The 22,029-nt window shown below is 31.3% G+C and overlaps 1 protein-coding gene across 1 annotated transcript in view; it reads right to left on the bottom strand.

Moving 5' to 3' along the window:
• Positions 1 to 22,029, bottom strand: part of COL11A1 (collagen type XI alpha 1 chain) — a 225,766-nt gene that overhangs the window by 179,618 nt on the left and 24,119 nt on the right. The window contains exons 2-4 of the mRNA XM_010356796.2: positions 19,908 to 20,075; positions 15,776 to 15,989; positions 11,749 to 11,911 (exon numbers count right to left, since the gene is read on the bottom strand). Coding sequence (XP_010355098.1) covers positions 11,749 to 11,911; positions 15,776 to 15,989; positions 19,908 to 20,075 — 545 coding nt within the window. The remainder of the gene's footprint in view (positions 1 to 11,748; positions 11,912 to 15,775; positions 15,990 to 19,907; positions 20,076 to 22,029) is intronic.

Raw genomic sequence — 22,029 nt, forward strand, 5'->3', positions numbered from 1 at the left:
TACTGGGAGTCCTAGTTGATACAATAAGACAAGAAAAAGAAATAAAATGTATTCAGATGGGGAAGAGAAAAATTAAACTTTTTCATAGATTACATAATTGTCTATGTAAAAAATCCAAAATAATTGACAGAAACGTTGGAAATAATAAATGATTGTTACAAGGTTGTGTATACAAGGTATATAAAACATCAATCATTTTCTTAAGAATAATTTGAAATTTAACACTCAACATCATTTACATGAGCACTCAAAAAAGAAATACATTTGTATAAATCTAACAAAATAAATATAAGATCTATATGAAGAAAACTACAAAACTCTGATGAAGGATATCGAACAACTTGAAAAATAAAGATATTCTATGTTCATGGATAGAATGACACAGTACTGTCAAGATGTCAGTTCTCCTCAGCTTGATTTATAGATTCAATACACTCACAATTAATATCCCAGAATGTTATTTCATGGATCTTTCCAAACATATTCCAAATTTATAAGAAGAAAAGCATCCAGAATTGTCGATTAACTCAATATTAAAGGTAAAGAACAAAGAGAACTAACACTATCTGACTTTCAGACTTACTATAATATTACAATAATGAATACAAGGTAGTATTGGTGGAAGAATTGATAAGCAGATCAATGGAATAAAGATCCTAGAAAAAGATCCATATAAATATACTAAACTGATATTTGACAAAAGGAGCAAATCAAATACAATGGGGCAATGATAATCTTTTCAACTAATAGTGCTGGAACAACTGGACAGCCACATGCAAAAAAAATATCTAAATACAAACCTTAAACTGTTCAGAAAAATGAACTCATAATGATTCATAGACCTAAATGTAAAACACAAACCCATGAAACTCCTAGAACACAATACAGGAGAAAACCTAAATAATCTTGGGTATAGTGATGGCTCTTCAGACACAACACCAAAGATATATTCAATAAAATAATTTATTGATAATATGGGCTTTATTAAAATTTGAAACTTCTATTCTGAAAAGACAGTATCAAGAGAATCAGAAAAAAAGCCACATATCAGGAGAATGTGTTTGCAAAAGACATACCTGATAAAGGACTGTTTTCTAAAATATACAAAAAGTTCAATATTTGACAATTAAAAAAAAACCAACAATCTGAATTAAAAATGCACAAAAATGTCAAACACCTCAACAAGGAAGATATACAGATGGAAAGTAAGACTATGAAAATATGTTCAACATGTCATTAGAGAACTGCAAATTAAAACAATGAGAAACCACAACATACCAAAAGGAAATAGTGCTGTTTTTGGGCAAATTCAAAACAGTGATGACAAAAATTCCTGGAAAAGTTGTGAAGCAAAAGAAACTCTCATTTCTTGCTGGTGGAAATCCAAAAGGGTACAGCAAGACAGTTTGGCAATTTCTCATAAAACAAAGCATATTCGTACAACAGTCACACTTCTTGGTATTTATCCAAATGATTTGAAAATTTATGCCCACATGAAAACCTACACATAATTATCTAGTAGCTTTATTCATAGTTTCCAAAATTTAGAGGCAACCAAGATGTTTTTTAGTAGATAAATTGATAAATATGTGCTACATCCGGCTAGTGGAATGTTATTCAGCAGTAAAAATAAATGAACCTATCAGTCATGAAAATACATAGAAGAGGGCCAGGTGCGGTGGCTCACGCCTGTAATCCCAGAACTCTGGAAGGCCGAGGCGGGCGGATCACAAAGTCAGGAGATCAAGACCATCCTGGCTAACATGGTGAAAACCCTTCTCTACTAAAAACACACAAAAAATTAGCCTGGTATGGTGGCGGGTGCCTGTAGTCCCAGCTACTCAGGAGGCTGAGGCAGGAAAATGGTGTGAACCAGGGAAGTGGAGATTGCAGTGAGCTAAGATCATGCCACTGCACTTAGCCTGGGTGACAGAGTGAGATTCCGTCTCAAAAAAAAAAAAAAAAAGAAGAAGAGAGAATATATAGAAGAACTTTAAATGCATATTACTTGGTGAAAGGAGCTAATCTGAAAAGGCTACATACTATATGACTACAACTACATACATCCTGGAAAAGCCAAAATTATAGAGGCAGTTAAAAAAAAATAGCAACTTCCAGGGGTCAATCAGGGAGAGAACTATGAATAGGTAGAGAAAGGAAGATTTTTAGCACAGTAAAATTATTCTTTTAAATATTAAAACGGTGAGTACATGTCATTACATATTTGTCTACACTCTTAGAATGTACAATACCAAGAGTGAACATGTAAACCATAGACTTTGGGTCATAATGATAAGTCAATGTAGTTTCATCTGTTGTAGTCAATTCACACTCTGGTATGGGATATTGATAATAGGGAAGGGTGTATGTTGGGGTGGGGCAAGGAGTATATGGGAACTCCTCGTACTTTCCGCTCAACTTCGCTGTGAACCTAAATGTACTCTAAAATAAAGACAGTTTATTAACAACAACAGCAACAAAGGCAATAAACAGATGCCAACCCTGAGATGGGGTGGACATTGAAACTCTCAGGAAGAGTTTTTAAAACAGCTATTATAACTCTCCTCCAAGAAGCAAGTGATACCCTATTGAAAATAATGAAAATATAAGAGTACCTAGCAGCAAAGTAGAAACTTTAAAGAGTGAAGGCTTCCTAAATTTGTTGAAAAACATTCATTTACGTATGGAAGATGCTTAATAAACTCAAAACAGAATAAATTCAAACAATATTATGACAACATACTTCCTAGTCAAACTACTGAAAAGCAAATAAAGGGAAGAAAGATCTTACTAGCAGCTAAAGTGGTGCATCAAGCACATGATAACAACAATGTGAATGTGAACTGTGCATCAGAAACACAGGGGCCAGAGACAGTGGAACAACATTTTTACAGTGCTAAAATAGTAAAACTGTCAATCCAGAATTCTATTGTCAGTGAAAATATCCTTCTGTAACGAAGGCAAAAGAACAACATTCTCACATGTAAGAAAACTCAAGAGATACATCAATAGCATATCTGCTGTACAAGAAATGTTAAAGAAAACTTTTTAGACTGATGGAAAAGTGTATCCTAGAAAAATATGGAGCTTCAGAAATAAAAGATAAACAGAAATAACAAATACTTACTTAGATGTAAAATTATATTATCTTAAAAGCTTTAAAACATTTGATTCTTTAAAGCAAAAATCATAACATTTGGTGGTATGTTCAATATATACAGGTCTAATAAGTATGACAACTATGCTATACAGATCAGTATGACAAGGAGATGGAAAGGTTTCTACATTACATACATACAATGATACAATATTAGCAAGAAATATATCATAAAATTTTGGTACAAATTTTATAATTCTTATAAAAATTCCTTCTTAAATAAAAAATATAGCAAAAATCCAATAGGTAAAACAAAATGGAATACTACAAAATATTCAAATAAACCCTCAGCACCAAAAAAAAAAAAAAAAAAAAAAAAAAACTGGAAGCAGGAAAGCAAGAACAAAGCATCAGAAAACAGAGAGTACAAAGAAAATACAAACAATAAGATGCAGACTTAAATCCAGCCATATCAATAACAAATCAATGGCATAATGTAAATTACATGTTATTAGTTTCATGACACCAATTAAAAGGCAGAAATATATAGAGGAGATTAAAAAAAGACCCCCCAATAACCTGACTCTAACAGGCACACTTTATGCAGACACATAAATTGAAAATAAATGGACATAAAAAATAAATGACATTCAAATTGTAGGTTAACAAGAAAAGGAGTGGCCATTCTAATACCACATAAAGTAGACTTCAAGACAAAAAATACTAGTGGAGATAAAGACAGATATTTCATAATAAAAAGTGACAAGCGGAAAGATCCAACAATGATAAAGGTGCATGTGCCTGAGAATATCGTATATGCAGAAAAAATGGCAAAATGAAAAGGAAGATACACAATTCTACAATTATAGTAGAAAATTTTAACACTCCTCAATGACTGATAGAATAAACAGACAAAAAAATAAGAAAAATAAGAAAAGATCTAACTGACATTCATAAAAGTCCGCATCAAACAATTTTACAATGCTCTTCCTTTTTAAGGGCATTATTACATTAACTGAGACAGACTACATGTTAGACCATATATCAAATCTCAATAAGTCTAAATGGATTGAGATCATACCAGACTTATTCTCAGAAGACAGCAGAATTAGACACCAATACCAATAAACTAAGAGAAGTTCAAGTATCTAGACATTAAACATCACTATATATTTAGTGGGCTAGAAATAAAATAAAAAAAGAAATTGAAAATTATTTTAACTAAATTACCACAAAAACTGACACAGTAAAACTGTGGTATGCAGCTAAAACTGTATTTAGAGAGAAATGTGTAATTTTAAATTTTTATACTGGGAAAAATGAATCTTGAAATAATAACCCTATATTTTGAGAGGCTAGATAATTTTTCGCTTTCAAATTGATAGAAAAAATAATTATGAAATATAAATGAGTCTGTTAAGAGTGATAATTAACAGAGCCTGAAACTGGTTTGTTGAGAATATCAACAAAATTTTCAAGTACCTGTTCAAATTATTGATCTGGGGGGAAAATTCAAATTATTAATATCAGGAATAAAAAGTAATTTTCCATAGAAAATTTAAAGACATTAAAATTTAAAATAATGAAATGCTACAAATAACTTTATATGAACAAATCCAACAACTTAGTTGAACTAGAAAAATTTATTGAAAAATAAAACAACATAATCTACGCAATAAGAAACATAAAAACTAAATTAACCTGTATCGAGTAAAGAAATTGAATACGTTAAAACAATTCTAAAATGAAAACAGGGCCTGAAATTTTCACTGCTTAATTCTATCCTGTATTCAAGAAGGAAATAACATCAGTAATATAAGAAAGTTTTCAGAAAATAGATGAGGAGAGATCACTGAGCAGATGAGTTTATGATGCCAGGATAATGCTGTCAAAACCTAACAAAGACATTATCAATATAGATATTCATAGACTAGTATACCTCATTAATATAGACTAAAGCTTCTTAAAGATATTTTAGAAAATGAAATTATATGTTATATTAATAGGATAATATACTACATGACTACAGAGGACTCTATATACATCTAAGGAATGAAAAGTTGTTTCTAAATATTTGAAAAATCAATCAATGTAATTCAATTTACTAACAGGAAAAAAAACCTACATGATCATTTCAATAGGTGTAGAAAAAGCATTTTACAAAATTTAGTACATGTTCATGATAACAAATATTTAGGAAACTAAGACTAATAGTAAATTTCAAACCGATAAACAGCATCCAATGAAAACTTTTAGCCAACATCATACTTAATGCTGAAAGACTGAATTACTTTCCACATGAGGTCAGAAAAAAAAGTAAGAATACCTGCTTACACAAGCTATATTCAATATATATAGATGCCATATTCAATATATATCCCATTGATTGCCATAAGATAAGAAAAACAAGTAAAAAGCATAAAAATAGAAAACTTGTGAAATGGTCCCTACTTTCAGATTATATAATTTTTTACATTAAAATAAAAACCCTGAACTAATAAATGAATTTAACAAGGCTATAGGACACAAAGTTAATACGAAAAATTATGTTTTCTGTATTAGCAAGAAAATATTCAAATATGACATTAAAAAGAAATTCATTTACTGTAGCACTAAAAAGAAAAATACTTAGGAACAAATTAAATAAAAGATGTCCAAGACATTTACCCTGAAATCCAGAAAACATTGTAAAAAATTTAAACAAGACCAAAATAAATGGAGAGTTATACTATGTACAGGAAATAGAAAAACTCCATGATTTTTCAAAATTTCAATTCTCTTCATTATGATCTGTAGCTTAAATGAAATCCCCATTAAAACCACAACTTTTTGTAGAAATTAAAAAGCTTATTCTAACATGTGTGTAGAAATGAAAATGAGCCAAAATTAACTACAGCAATGTTTTACAAAGAATAAAAAGTAGGAGTATTTACCCACATGACTTAAAAACTTTCTGTTAAACTATAGTAATCAAGATATTTTGGTACTAGTAGTAAAAAATAAATAAATGAATAAATAAAATAAGGTAGAGAGTTCAGTAATAGGTGCACTAATTGGTAGCCAATTAATTTCTGATTTAAAGACCAAGGCAATACATATCATGAAAAGAAAGCCGTTTCAGAAAAATATGCTGAATGAACTGGATATCATTATGTAGGAAACAGTGAATATTAACCTTTACCTTACATCATACACAGATATTAACTCAAAATGGGATATGACCTACGTGCAAATCCTGAAACAACAACATTCTGATACTAAAAATAGAAGAAAATCTTTGTGATCTTGGAGTAAAAGTTTCTTAGAACACAAAGAGTGTAAAACATAACAAAATTGATAAATTGAGCTTTATCAAAATTAAAAGCATATACACTTTGAAAGACACCATTAAGAAAAAAAAAAAAGGCAAGTCACATACTGGAAAAAATATTTGCAAACTTCTATCAGACAAAAAATCTATATACAGGATATTTTGTAAAACTCTTAAAACTCCTTAAACTAAAGACAAGCAGCTCAACTTTTTTAAATGGGCAAAACATTTGAAAAGACACCTCACAAAACAATATGCATAAATGGCCCACAAGCACCTGGCAAAATGCAAACATCATCAGTCAAGAGAGAAGTGCAAATTAAAACCACAATGTAACACTACAATGCATCTAGCTAGAATTCTAGCCTAAAATGAAGAAGACTGAACATATCAGAGGTTGGCAAGGATACATAACAACTGGAACTCTCATACACTGCTGAAGAAGGTATAAAATGGTTAATGCCACTTTGAAAAATAGTTTGATAATTTTCTTTTTTTTAATGTTAAGCACGCACCTACCAAATAACCCATGCATTCCACGTCTAGGTATTCAACCAAACAAAGCAAAATGTATACATGAATGTTCATAGTGACTTTATAGAAGCCATAACCTGGAAGCAACACAAATGCTCACGAATAGGGTGAATGAATGAACACATTTTGGTTTAGCTATGTGTTAAAATTCTACTCAGCAAAACAATAATAATAATAATAATAATAAATACAAAAAATATGGGTAAATCTTAAGATCATTATACTGAGTAAGAACTTAATTGCATGTTATATAAATAAGACAACATACTACATCACCAGTGGGGTCTATAGACCTCTAAGGATTGAAAAGTTGTTTTTAAATGTTTGAAAAATCAATCAATGTAATCTGACATACTGCTAATAACAGGGAAAAGAAAAATGAGTTAAAACGAGTTAAGTTAAAATGAGTGCATCCAAAAAAAAAAGAGTGCATCCAATATAATTTCATTTGTAAAAGTACCAGAAATGTTATGGTGATAAAAAGCTAATTAATGATTGTCTGGCATTAGGATAGAAGAAGGAATGAATTATAAAAGATGATGAGGAATCTGTTGGGTGAGATGGCAATGTTTATTTTCTTGATTATGATGATGGTTTCACAGTTGTATACATAAGTCACAACTGATTAAATGGTATACTTTTAATATTTGCAGTTTACTGTGATTCAATTATAACTCAATAAATTTAGAAAAAAATCACAAGAACCATGAACTAAATGCATCTAGACTGGGAAAAGTGGATAAATGGAAAGGCTATCTCCATCTTATAACATTGTTCTATAGGAAAACTATCTCTAAAATTCAACTTTTAAGTGTGTATCTTGGGTAATATACGCATTAAAAAGATATGTGGACACCATAAAGCAATAATCAAACTCTTAATGGCTTTTGAGGTGACTTTACTTTTGGCCGTCTCAAAAGAGTTTGATAATCTTACATTTTTCAGGCCTTGTAGAATTATCAAATAGCATAGCTTTTATAAATTATTATTCATTGATTTCTCCATAGAAAATTACATTCAAAATATTTCCTGAGGAGTTTGAAAAAAATGCAAAATTTTCATCACAAAGCTTTTCTACTCAAATGGCTGTCATAGGTCATATTTTACTCATTGCTTCAAGGAAATAAATAATCTCCCCAATGATGGCTATTAGTCAAAAAATATAAAAGGCCTGCAATAATCTGTTTTGATTATTTAAAAAAAAACAAAATATAAATAACAATGTTTTGAAAACTTGAACAATGGCTATAACTTGCTATTAAGCAAAGAAATTTTCCTGTTTTAAAGACTCCAAAAATAATTGTATTGATAATAAATACAAGGAATACAATTATTCTAATTTAGTTTTCCTCACATCTTTGAATCTTATCAAGCAGGAAAAAAAAACATCAAGGCTGTTGATTAGTGTTGGTAGGACTTTTTAAATTTTTTTTGCTTGCATGGAAATACTCATTAAGTCAGATCACGTTCCACTTATTAAGATGTGTACTCAGGTGTTACCTCTGTCTAGAGGGGACAAATGTATCTAATCTCTACAAGGTACTTTGTAAAACTGCAGTGGCTCAGAAAAGAAGTACTGCATTTAGAATACAGACAGACGGACCCATGAGGACTTCAGACTGATAGATGGGATAGTCACCCATAGCAAAAGTATTTGAAATGCACAGTTGTAAAATCATAAGAAAAAGAAGTTATAATAATGTTTGTAAAAGTACACATTAATGGATAAGTTAACAACATACAACCACGTTTTTATTACATATGTGTGTATGTGTATAAATCTATATATATTTATATTTATACTAGTATCTTAACGACTGTACATACATCAGCTCATTTTTTCTATAAGTCCTATGAGGAAGATTCTGTTATATTTCCCATTTGAAGCTGATATAGAGTAATTATACAGAGAAGGTTGAATATTAAGCTATATGCTGGGATTCAAAATCAGATTTTTGTCATCCCCAAATCAATTCATATACCACTCTGCTATGCTGAAATTATAAAGCCTGAATTATGAGTCCATATGCTCATCTTGTGATAATTTTTACAACTTTTAATTGTTCAAACTTCTTTTTTTTTTTTTTTTTTTTTGAGACGGAGTCTTGCTATGTTGCCCAGGCTGGAGTGCAGTGGCCGGATCTCAGCTCACTGCAAGCTCCGCCTCCCGGGTTCACGCCATTCTCCTGCCTCAGCCTCCCGAGTAGCTGGGACTACAGGCGCCCGCCACCTCGCCCGGCTAGTTTTTTGTATTTTTTGGTAGAGACAGGGTTTCACCGTGTTAACCAGGATGGTCTCAATCTCCTGACCTCGTGATCCGCCCGCCTCGGCCTCCCAAAGTGCTGGGATTACAGGCTTGAGCTACCGCGCCCGGCCACAATTGTTCAAACTTTAAAATCATCTTCAGCTTTGCTTTTATCTATATAAATTTGAATTCTAAAAAGTCATTAGATTGAAACTCAAATATGACCATGTTTAATATTTTTTACCATAGTAGTATCATTCTATTAATGCAAGCTAGTGTATACATGAAATTACATACACTAAACAAATCTGCAACTAAATCTGACTTATACTATGTCTGAAAAAGTGACATTTCTAGTTTTCAGACTAATAAATCACTGGTATTATATTATCTTCATCATCACAACTATTTATAAAACACTAAAATAATGTATACACAGTACAATTTCTATCTCCTGTCATTTTTAGTTTAAATTCTATGTGTTTACTTGCAAAGAGTCAGAAATATATAGGTACTAGAATATAAACCAAAAATAAAAGAAAATACATACTCGAATAAGTTTTTACGAAAAGATATATTAAGATCAGGTAGAATGAACTAATTTTACAAAAGAGTGAGAATTTAAAATTCGGACTAAACATCTATATACTTGAATTACTTATTTTCTTCATGCTCTATTTTCAAGTGGAAAGAGACCAAATTGTTATTGAAATTTCATATATACATACAATAATATAATTTAGAAAGTAAGACCTGAATCTTTTATCTGATGGGTATTTGAGTATATGAATTAGATAAACACTAAATTTCATCCAATTCAAAGTTTCCTACTCTAAAGCGGTCTCAATATTTTTATTAAGTAAAAATAGTTTCCCTCTATAACTGGTCAAAGATTATAAAAGATAAACCTGAGAGAGTAAGTTCTGTATTCATTAACATTTTATAAACTAACTACACTTAATAGTAAGTAAATGTTCTATTTAAAACTTCATAGGGTTTCATGAAACTCTAGGATGCGAAACAGCTTAATAAACTTATTTTTCACTACTCATTGTCATATTTGCTAAAGCTTTCATTAAAGAATCCTTTCAACATTACTTTTCTTAATGTTTTAATAGTTCCTCGAACTAAAGAGCTGGAGTTACTCCAGGATTCAGAATGTGGCATATAGTGTTACAAAGCTAAGAATCAATTTTTTAAAAAAGAAAGAAATTCCATTGATATTGTTCTTCTATCGTACACATTTATGTTCCTGGAAAATAAGGTGTAGGTTAAAAAAATAAATCATAATTCATTTATAATTCACATGAAACATATTTATGAATAGTTTTATTTTCAAAAAGTTTTTCAAGACGAGAAATTATATTAATATTTATTTATTGAATGAATAAATAATTGTTTATCATCATATGCATGCAATCAATGTTAGATATTGGGAGATCTGAGAGCATATTTCCATTATATACTACTCAAATCAGTTTATCATTTACATAATCCATCATGATATGGTAGTTTAAAATATTTTATGTAGAGTTAAAGGCTTAGGTACACACTAGTGGAAAAAAGTCATAACATGGAACTTTCACAAATGTTAATTGTAATAAAAATTTTAAATAAAACTACACTGTAGGTTATATATATAAGTACAGGAACAAAATAGTCTAGCCGATGCTAGACTATTTCATAAACATTGTTCTGTTTATGAAAATACATACTGTCTGTATGTTTGTGTATATATATGTGTGTGTGTGTACACATGTGTATATGTATATTCACACATCATAAAATATAGCAAATCTCCAGGTGAAACAGTCTATTAATTTGTAATATATTACACAGCTTTACTTCGCTACACCTTGACAAAGAAATGACTCAAATTGTTTAAAAACAACCACCAAAATAATAAATAATGCCTGGAGAGTGCATCCTTTAATTGTGTCAGAATTCAGATCATTCATTCTTTTAAAAAATGACTAAATGAAAATTAAAGCACAAAATGCCATATCCAATGATTGGAGAACTAAAAGAATGTGATTATCATAATTAGTGAAATATAATTAGATGGAAATATCTTACCATGATCTTTACATTATTTTTTAAAGTGATTTGTAAACTTAAAATTTATATTTTGCAATATGATCTCTATTTTACCTTAAAAAATTCACAAAGAACAGAGGAAGGCAAAACATATGACTTGTATATACATCTCTCTAAATTAACTTCCCATAGAATGAAATGAAGAAAGTGTTCTTTTCTGCAAAGAAAATAATACAAAGTACTAAGAGTTAAGCTGTTTGTCCTTTCCAGGAGAATAGCATGTCTGTGTTCAATTCAACCAATCCCTGTAAATGTTTCCCAGGCGTTACAGTCACCATTGTCTGGTCATTCTCTTACTGAAGAATAGAAAACATCACCGCTATACTCACAGAGGAAGAAACTAGGTCACCCTTTAGAGTTTCAACTTTGCTTTATAACATATTGCTATAAAGCAGTATTTTTACTGTTGTTAACCCAGTTCATTTGATTTGTCAATATTCAGCTTAGAGTTTGATTTATTTTTACCTCAAAAACTTCTTCATCCAAAATCCTTGTTCCAAAAACCGTGATTCCATTGGTATCAACAATTGCTCTCTCACTTCTATCAAGTGGTTTCGTGGTTTTCTTCTTACAATCAACAATCATTGTCACAGTTTTCTTCTCCACGCTGATTGCTACCCGATGCCACCTAAAAAAGACAAGTAATTCTTTTGTAAGCTTCAAAAAAACAATGGTTGCCAAAGCAGTCTTCACATTAAAATACTGTGTATTTTAAATTATAAAAATGAACTGAAATCATATAAAAATGTAGGCACATTTATTAAGCAGCCGCTTAACAGGTGACTACTTACTCTTTACCCAACAGTGCTAGGTACTCAAAAGGACACAAGCAGCATAAAATGCACAGTAGAATCAGCTGTCTGTGCTGATAAGAAAGTGCCCATCCTTTGCTTCACTTTGTGTTGTAGTAACAAAAGCTTAATCTCACTGTGTCCTGATGAAGGTATTTGATAGAGATTAGGGTGGGATATGGGGTAAGTAATAGTTTCCAAGTACGTAAATGCTTTCTTCCAAAGTGGAATTCCATTTAAAAAAAACTGCTCTAATGATCCCCTGAGATTGACTATAAAAGGGTATGTCTACTAATTGAATGAGTGCTCCATCTAGAGCAAGTCAACGTCCTAATTGTAAAACACAATGTGCTTCTCTGTCTTTATTCACATTTATTTCAAGTGCTTTCATTATTTTTCCACTTTAATTTCAAGACAGTTATAGATCACTACTGTAGTCAGGATCCAAGACTGAGACACAATATCTTTCCTTCTTTCCAGGGTTGGCAGGAAGTGGAAAACTGAAAGAAAACATAGTCAACACATGTGTGGAATGAGAGTCTCAATTCACTCTGCAGCTACTGCTCCAACTAATTCAGAGCAGTGATGACAGGCTTGGCTGGGGAGACATGGCCAGCCCTTTGGAAATGCACATTCCCTAACCATACTGTAAAATGGTGGGTTTTATGAACAATGTATGGTGCTAACATAAACCATTAAATGAAGCCCACTCAGATTCTGCAAGCCAGTCTGGTTTATATTTTATTTTTTTTCCAAATGAAAAGTGCTAGATTAATATTCCAGAAGTGTCTAGGACTAGATCCATAAAATAAAATACCCAAAAAGTTGCAGGAGCCTTCCTAAAATGTCTGTTTCATGTGACTTGGCATGGTGACCAAGTGTATTTCCATATACACTTAATTTTTGGTCTTTCCACTAGAACATTCAACTGGCATAGGTGTCTGCTTGGTATGAATTGAGCAAAGATTTATACAAGGATCTACTTAATAGAGTGAGAGTAAAATTTACACATACTTCATGCCAAGAAATCTGTGTCTTCACTTAAACCATTCCCAGTATTATAGGTATGTGCTTTTCATTAACAGAAAAAAAAAAAAAATTTCAATAATTAAAATTGATTAGAACTCTAAACTTGATATTTTTGTTTAATTAATGTAGGCTGTGATAATATGTCATAATCATGATATCATATATAATATTCAAAATACTAAATTAACATTTAGCCTTAGAGGCATTCTTAATTATTCTTTTTCTCATACTACACACTCCTATAGTCAGAAAATTCTATCAGTTCATAAATTAAAAAGTATAAACAGAATCCATTGTGTGTCAACTTAGTCCAAGCTGCCATCTTTCACAGCTAGACTCCTAACTGACCTCTGCTTCTACTCTTATGCAACCAGAGCCACCTTTTAAAAATATAAGTCAGATCAAGGGTCTGCATTCTTAAAAACTACCAAATACAATACTCACAGTAAAAACTGAAGCCCTTACTCTGCTTCATATGAGGGTCCCCTAGCCTTCTGTAACCTCATGAGTTCAGATGCTCCCTGGACTCCCGGCATCCCAACCACAAGGATGCCTTTTTACTGCCCCTTGCACAGGTTCTTCACTCTGGAAGGATTGTTCTTTCTCCATATCCCTACATGGCTATACTCTCACTTCCTTTGTGATTTTACTTAATGCAACCTCATCAAAAAAATATGAGTAAAACCTCATGTTTTACTTTAAGGATTCATTCATATTAAACTGCCCTATCTAAAATAGTACACTCTACATTTCCTACCTTGATTTATTTTCATTCACAGAACTATCAGCACTTCACATATTTAAGCTCCAGGAGTGGAAAAACTTCACCTGGGTTGTTCATTGCTACAACTGCTGTGCTCTACAGACTGCCAGCCCAGTGGTGGCTAATAGATAAGTACATATGGAATGAATGCTCATTCATGATGAATGTCATGATTGTTCTTTAAAAAAATCAGAGTAGGCTTAAATACCAATATTTTTGCATCTAAATTATTATGTCAGTTGAGCTCCACAAATATATCACATTTTAACAGTCTCAAGTAAAAGTATAGGACCTATCTAGCACACAGTAAGCATTTAATAAATTGTTATTGAAGGCATATATGAATGAAAAAAATGAATACTACTAGATATGAATTGTATTCAATATATTATCAAGATAATATTTTACTACTGTGATATATGTAAATATAACTTCTTGTTCTGTTTGATAATCAATTAAAAATATTTATTGAACATCCTCCATTTTTTTGTTTTTATTTGTTCATGTTTTACTTTAAGGATTCATTCATATTAAACACTGCCTGTTAGTTTTGAATAGAATGTGGTCTGGGCTGCAATAAATTGAAGCTTTTTTTTTTTTTTCAGTTAGGAAAGTAGGATTAAGGAAAAATAAGGTGTGAATAATAAGATAAGTTCAAAATATTTTCTACAATTACCAACTATAGACTAAAATCTTAGTATGGAGTTTGCTAACAGTCAAAAAGAGAAACACCATGTGCTATTATATCTAATTTGTTTATAGGATAATAATGTAAATTAGTTGTAAAAAGCCTTGGTTTTTTTTTTTTGTAACACTGAGACTTGAGAATTTCTCTGTGGTCCTGACAAAAATGTAATGAGTATCAATGAGCACTGCTACTTCCTTCTTATATCTCTGACCAAATGTGCTATTTCAGATAAAGTTGTTTTTAGAGGTCTGGATTCAGTGATAAAATATCGAGTAAACTTAATAAGCATAAATTTCTATTTAGCTGCTCCATAAGTGAAAGGGAATGACCACTATGCATAATTCAGAATTCGGCATGATTTGCAAAGGAGCACAGTGTGAGCCTGACTTCCTGAGTTCAAACGCCATCTCTATCACTCTCCAACTATATGACCTTAGGCAAGTTACTTAAACTCTCTGAGCTTCAGTTCCCTTACCAGTAAAATTAGTTTATTAACATTACTTTCTTAAAGGAACCCAGAGAACTAAATGAGTTAACAGTGTATAAAGAGCTTAGCATGTGGCACATATCAGTACTCTATAGTGCTTCCTCTGATCTCCAGTATTAGTAAAACATAAGTTGAATTAGATCATTCTTCTGCTCAAAAAGCCTCCAGTAACTTCCTGTTTCACTCAGAGTACAATTCAAAGTGCTTGCAACCTCCTACAATGTGTTATACCATCTGGCCTCCCTCTGCTTCTCCATCCTCATCATCCCACTCGTCTCCTGCCACGCTGGTATCCTTGATATTGCTTGGAACAAATTGTCCATACCCTGGAATCAGAGATTGTATTTGCTTCCTGCTTCTCCTGGAACACTAGGCTTTTAATTATCAGCATGGCAAGCACTCCACCTTCTTTACATACCACTTTCTTAGTGGGATTTGGCTTGATCTCACTTGTTAAAACTGTACCCACCCCACTGCCACACCCCATCCTCTTTACTGCTCTCTTTTTCTTTCTCACTTATCATCACCTGCTATAGTATTTATTAGTGACTTATTTTGAAAGCATTGTTTTTTCCCTGTACATACTATAAATTATGTCTTTATGTATTTTTTGCTCATTTGTTTATCACCAGCCACTAGAAAAACGGTATCACACTTCATAAATATTTGTTAAATGACTGAATAAAAATAATGATATCAGCATAGTTAAAACATTGTATTATTTTGTGACTTACTTCCCATCAGCGATGTTAACAGTTCTAAAGAGGGGATAGTCTTCTGGGGCAGGTTTTCCAGTGTGGTCTTCAAACAGAAAAACAGGTGATCTTCCAACCTCAACACCAATTTGCTGAATACCATGTTCATTATATATAGATAAAAGGAAAGACTGAATTCCTTTTTTTGGTTTCACTGTAAATAATATTGAAAAGTCTTCTGGAAAAGTTCCACCTGAGAAGAAAAGGCCAAAGAGTTAGAAATTTCCAACGTCCAATTTCTACATTGTTCCTAGATCACTGTAGTATTTTTGAACTTTCTACATGGCCTTTATAAATCAACTAACTTTGAATAGTAAACAGATTAATAAATAAATAGGGGTCCTCTATTAAGGTTTCTCTTCAATTTTTATCCAAGCTATAGTCAAACTTTAAAGCCACTCACTTAAAGCACTTAAAGCACAATGGCTATATGAAATTAAATTTGATTTAGGCAACAGGATCATGATACCAGTAAATATCAAACACATAGCCAGCACTCTTAAAGCACTTATTTAAGTACTAATTTTGGCATAAAGTTTGTATATTTTGGCTTTGTCTAGTCTGTAGCCATACATTCCCACTTTAAAGAAGCATTGTAATGACCCAATTTACAAACGTATTATTTTTGTTGTTTCTCTAAAAGCTTAAGAGTTTTCGATTAGTTCTTAATATCAAACAATGCAGTTTCACTGCATATTGGTTCTTATTAAAGAAGTGTATGTCATTATGAGCCAGAACCATAAGGGTAATTGACTAACTTGATTTTAAATTCAAGAAGGCAGACTTTGTTTTTCTTTCTTTCTCTCTCTCAATCGTGTGCCAAATATCTAGCATACAATCTGATCTACATTGGTACTTACTAAACATTTGTTAAACAAATATATCATTTAAACAATTACCCTAAGTATATCTCAAATAATTAAGTAAAGAATACTTATATTTTTATAAAACACTGCATGTTAAGCTGTGGGTTTTATTTTTCAAAATAGTTTTACAAGTATATCTTATTTGATCCTCTTACTACTCTGGCATATAAATAAAGCAAGCATTATTATTTGAGAGATGAGATGTTTTTAGTTTAAAAGTTGTCTTTTTGCAAAACCATTGTGTATGTGCATGTGTAATCAACAATATCTAGCCCAATATCAAGACCTCCCTTTTTCAATCCATTCATTCTAAATTCTATTACAGGCAGTAGTATAAATCTATAAAAGAAATATGAATAGGTCTGTCTTGGATTCAAGTTCAAACAATTGTAGATCAGCAATTCTACCACCAAGGATGTATGCGGAGAGGATGCATATGCGTAAACGTATTATGCTTTCAAATCACCAACCACTATTTATAATAGTAAAATTTTAAAATAAGCTGCAATGATTGAAACTGGTTAAATAAAATACGAATATGTATGTAATAGAATCTTATGAAGCCACGTAGTAGAAAGACGTTTTATGAAGTGGAAATTATTCAAATGTATTACAAAAGAAAAAACAGCAAGAGGCTTTAATACATTTTTATGCTATAAATGTATGCATAGAGTAGTTAACTGGAAGACAGTACAGTATCTCAATTGAAAGTTCTGAATCTTATCAGACCATTTGGCTCAAATCCCAGCCCTACCACATCCAAATAGTATTACGTTTAACTAAAAAGCATTTACAAAGCAAAAGAAAAAATTAACAAATGAAGAGACAACCTATAGAACATGAGAAAATATCTGCAAACTATACATCTGATAAGGGGTTAATATTAAAAACATGTAAAGAACTCAAAAAACTCAATAGAAAAAAAAAGTAATCCAATTAAAAATGGGCAAGATGTCTGAATAAACATATCTCAAAGAAGACATACAAATGGCTAATGGGTATATGAAAAAAATGTTCAACATCATTAATCATTAGGGAAATGTAAATCAAAACCACAATGAGCTACTACTCCACTCCAGTATGAATGACAACTATCAAAAAGTCAAAAAGATAAGTGTTGGTGCAGGTGTAGAGAAAAGGGAACAGTTTCAGACTATGGGTGAAAATGTAAATTAATACATCCATATAGAAAATAGTAAAAAGTTTCCTCAAAACATTAGAGCTAGTGCCATCAATCCCACTACTGAGTATACATACAAAGGAAATGAAATCAGTATGTCAGAAACATATGCACTCCTATGTTATATTAGCCATCAATCCTACTACTGGGTATATGCACCAAGTAAATGACATCAGTATGTTGAAGGGATATCTGCAGTCCAATATTTATTGCAGCATTATTCGTAATAGTCAATATATGGAATCAACGCACCATCTCCTAGCCATGTGTTCTTGGCAAATAAAATCCTACTTTCCCTTCCTATCCGTTGACTGGCCTAATTTAATCTGTCCCATGGAACTATTGTGGAAATTATATGAGACTGTATCATAAAGAAAGCAGTCAGATAATGTTGATTATATAGCTTTTATCACTTAAATATATAGTATTAAAATTAATTATATAAAATTAATGATTTTAAATAACTACCACATTGGAATGCAGAACACACTGACCCTGAGATAATGAGCCAAAGTATAAAAAGTATAACCTGTAATCCGAGTATTTCTAAAGGTTTTTAATTGGTATATTTTTCTTTGTTTTCTTCTCTTCAAAATTCCCATCCCTTTATCTATTAAGGATGCTTTAGGAAATGCAGCAGAGTGCACATAAATAGAAAAAGCCACTTACCTTTTTACTTTTAATTTTTTAATTCTACTTTTAAAATATTTTATGAATTTAATAATCATTTTAATTTTTTTATTTTCAAAGTCAGAAAAAAAGTTCATTTTATTCTTTATATTTTCAGTTTGTTCTTGTTCACCACAAAGTATTGCAAAACAGAAAATACATTGGAAGAATCAGTGAACAATCAAAATAAATGTATTTCAAAATATTTTAAAATGCCTTTCCATGAAAAGTGTATTGTGCTGTTTTGTAACGTTTAAATCCTTGATTTATATTTGTTTCCTCTTGTTAGAACACAGTTTCATATGAAGATAGGAAACTCAAATTTTTTCAAGCAGAGATAATATAGGATAACATGAAGAATTTAAATGATAAATTGCTGCCGAGAAGACCCCAAAGTTCCAGAAAGTACCATTTGATAACATATAAAATATATGGAGCAGAACAAACCTAGATTATGTATTGACCACAATGTAACTTGGTCAACTCAGAGAGCCTCTGTGAAATTCAGTTTCCTCCTCTGTTAAATAAGGGTGAGAACACCTGTCAATCAACCAATCATAGATAACTGGTATGTATCAAATGGAGGCAAGCACAGTTAACAAGTTACCTGCTTTGAAAATATGAGGCTCAAAAATTGTCATTTCACCACTAAATTCCCTTTCTCCACATTATCATGATTTCTAGATAATTAGTGTTATTAGGTCAATTAGTGCTCTCATGGAAGGAAAAACCAATATTCAGCAAGTACTTTTCAGTACCATTATGAAAAACTGCCAGCTGATATTAAAAAAAAAAAAAAAAAAATCTCTAGTTTCAGTAGAGATAACTGTGAGATGTGACTAAATTTTCTTATATTTTAGATAACAACAACATGCAAAAATAAAGCAAAATTATTTGTGTAAAAAAGTATCTCTTTCAACAGAAACATTTACCTTAATGTTAGGAAAACCTGCACTAAGTATCTTCAAATCCAAATGCCCATTAAATTAACTTAGGTAGTCATTAAGGGGAAAGATTCCCTCCTATACCCCAGTCACGATGAATAACCTCTATATGATTACATGTAGAAATAGGCTAGATATGAAATGTGGTCTCAATATATTATGTTCTAACAAAGCAATGAATTACTAAATGTTCAAATAACCATATTTTCACAGAAATGTGATTGTGCTGAATTACGATTGGCAATTATTAAATTATTTGTTATTTTCATTACATTACTTTGGTGACCACAAAGTATTTGGTGTGTGATACATGAAAGAATTGCATTTTACCATATAATTGGGCATTATCTAACCTGATAAAAATACTAATTAGTCAAGAAATACTAAAAGTAGTATTAGTAGTGACAAAAGTAGTGATAATTTTAGTAGTAATAATAATAAAGTGAACATACCTGGAAATAACTGTTTTGTTGGGGCACTGAGTTGTGCTTGCTTTGAAACTCTGTAAGCAGTATCTGAGTCTTTAGAATTCTTTCTGTTTGTGCAAAACCCCGTTGTTTTTGATATTCCCTCTGGAGAACTGTGAAAATCTAGTGCTTTTAGTACATCAACTGGAGCAGCTGAAAAATAAGCAAACAATAAAAAAAACTAGAACTGAACAACTATCTGATATAACAATGAGTATTTTTAACACAGGATAGTATGTCGTTTCATAACTTGAATCTATTTATCACTTGCCATGCTTCCCTAACATTTAGGTGGGAGTTTGGGGAGTGGGGCAGCAGGTAGTAATACAAACCATAACAACATTCTCAAATTCAAAATATCTCAAATCTGTAATCAAATTATGGTTAAGCAACACAGAAGGGGTGTGTGTGTGTGTGTGTGTGTGTGCGCGCGCGAGCGTGTGTGTGTGTATACAGGCATATGTGCATCTGGAATTTAAAATTTCCTATATATGAATTTACAAACATTCATACGTATCTTGGTTATAATTTATAAAATATTTAATAATTCCAAGTAATAACATTATGTAGAATTCAAGTGAAAGCCAGCATTTGTATTTCATTTTCTAACAGAGTTACTAATAAACTATTCATAATCTAAACAGGTGATTTTGAAGATTCAAATTTACAATGGATATTATATAAACATTGTAAAATGTGTACCTACTTAGTCATTTTGTATACACAAAGAGAATTTGAAAGAAAGGTGTTAAAAAAATAGGCCGCACAATACAATGCCTTTTTTAGTGCTTTCCTGTGATAATTATTTACAAATTATATACAGGTACAAATGTATGTGCACAAAGGTTTATGTATCTATCTATATGTAATTTATTGATTTGTATTTTCTCAACTTACCAGTTACTTCATGGATATTACTCCATACTTCATTATTTAGACTGAAAGTCCCTAAAGATGAGTAATTTAGTAATTGTGCCCCTCCACATTTTTATGTAGCCTTAGAGTATGTAATACTAGGCTATTTATCAGTGGAAGCATAAATTTCCCAAATCTAATTCATTCCAGGTACTTGTAGCTACTGTGAAGTGGTCAATATAGTATATGTTTGGAACCTTAAACTTTCCCTTTGTAAGTGTGATCCATTTGTATGAACAGCTTTATCAGGTTATAATTTACATGTCATACAAAACACCCATTTAAAAGGGTACAGTGGGTTTTGGTATATTATACTATTATTTTTAACTGTGATCAATACATATAACATTAAATTTGACATTTTAGGTTTTTTAAGTGTACAATTCAGTAGCATTAATTACACTCACAATATTGTACAACTATCATTCTTATCTATTTCTGAAAATTTTTCATCAACCCAAACAAACTTCATCACCATTATGCAATAACTCCTCATTCCTTCCACTCCTAACCCCTGACAACTTCTTATATACTTTCTGTCTCTAGTTGCTCATTCAAAAAATTTAATTTAAGTGAACTCATACAGAAGTGCCACATGACCCAGCAATTCCACTCCCACATATATGCCCAAAATAATTGAAAGCTGGGACTCAACCAAATATTTGAACACCAAAGTTCACTACAGCATTATTCACAAGAGTCAAAAGGTGGAATCAATCCAAGTTTCTTCCAACAGATGAATGGATTAACCAAAAGTAGTCTGTATGATGAAATACTATCCAGCCATGAAAAGGAAAGAAGTCTTGATACATGACACAACATGGATCAACCTTCAAACAGTACACTACATGAAATATGCCACTTAGAAAAAAACAAAAAAACACTTTATCTTTTTTAGATCTTCAAGTTCTCTGGTCCATAATTGTATATCTATTTAAGTCACTAAGCAAGTCAGGACATGAATAATGCGGTTCAAGTATTGTTAATAAAAATAGACTTTAGAACCCATATTACTCAATGTACAATAAGTCCTCACTTAACGTCCTCGATAGGCTCTTGCAAACTTCGACTTTAAGCTAATGAACTTTAATGAAACCAATTTGACCATAGGCTAATTGATATAAACCAAAGTTAAGTTCCTACAGTCTATTTCCAGTCACAAAAAACATCACCAAACTTCTAAATAAAGACT

The sequence above is a fragment of the Rhinopithecus roxellana genome, chromosome 8 (assembly GCF_007565055.1).
Source record: "Rhinopithecus roxellana isolate Shanxi Qingling chromosome 8, ASM756505v1, whole genome shotgun sequence".
Taxonomy (NCBI): Eukaryota; Metazoa; Chordata; class Mammalia; order Primates; family Cercopithecidae; genus Rhinopithecus; species Rhinopithecus roxellana.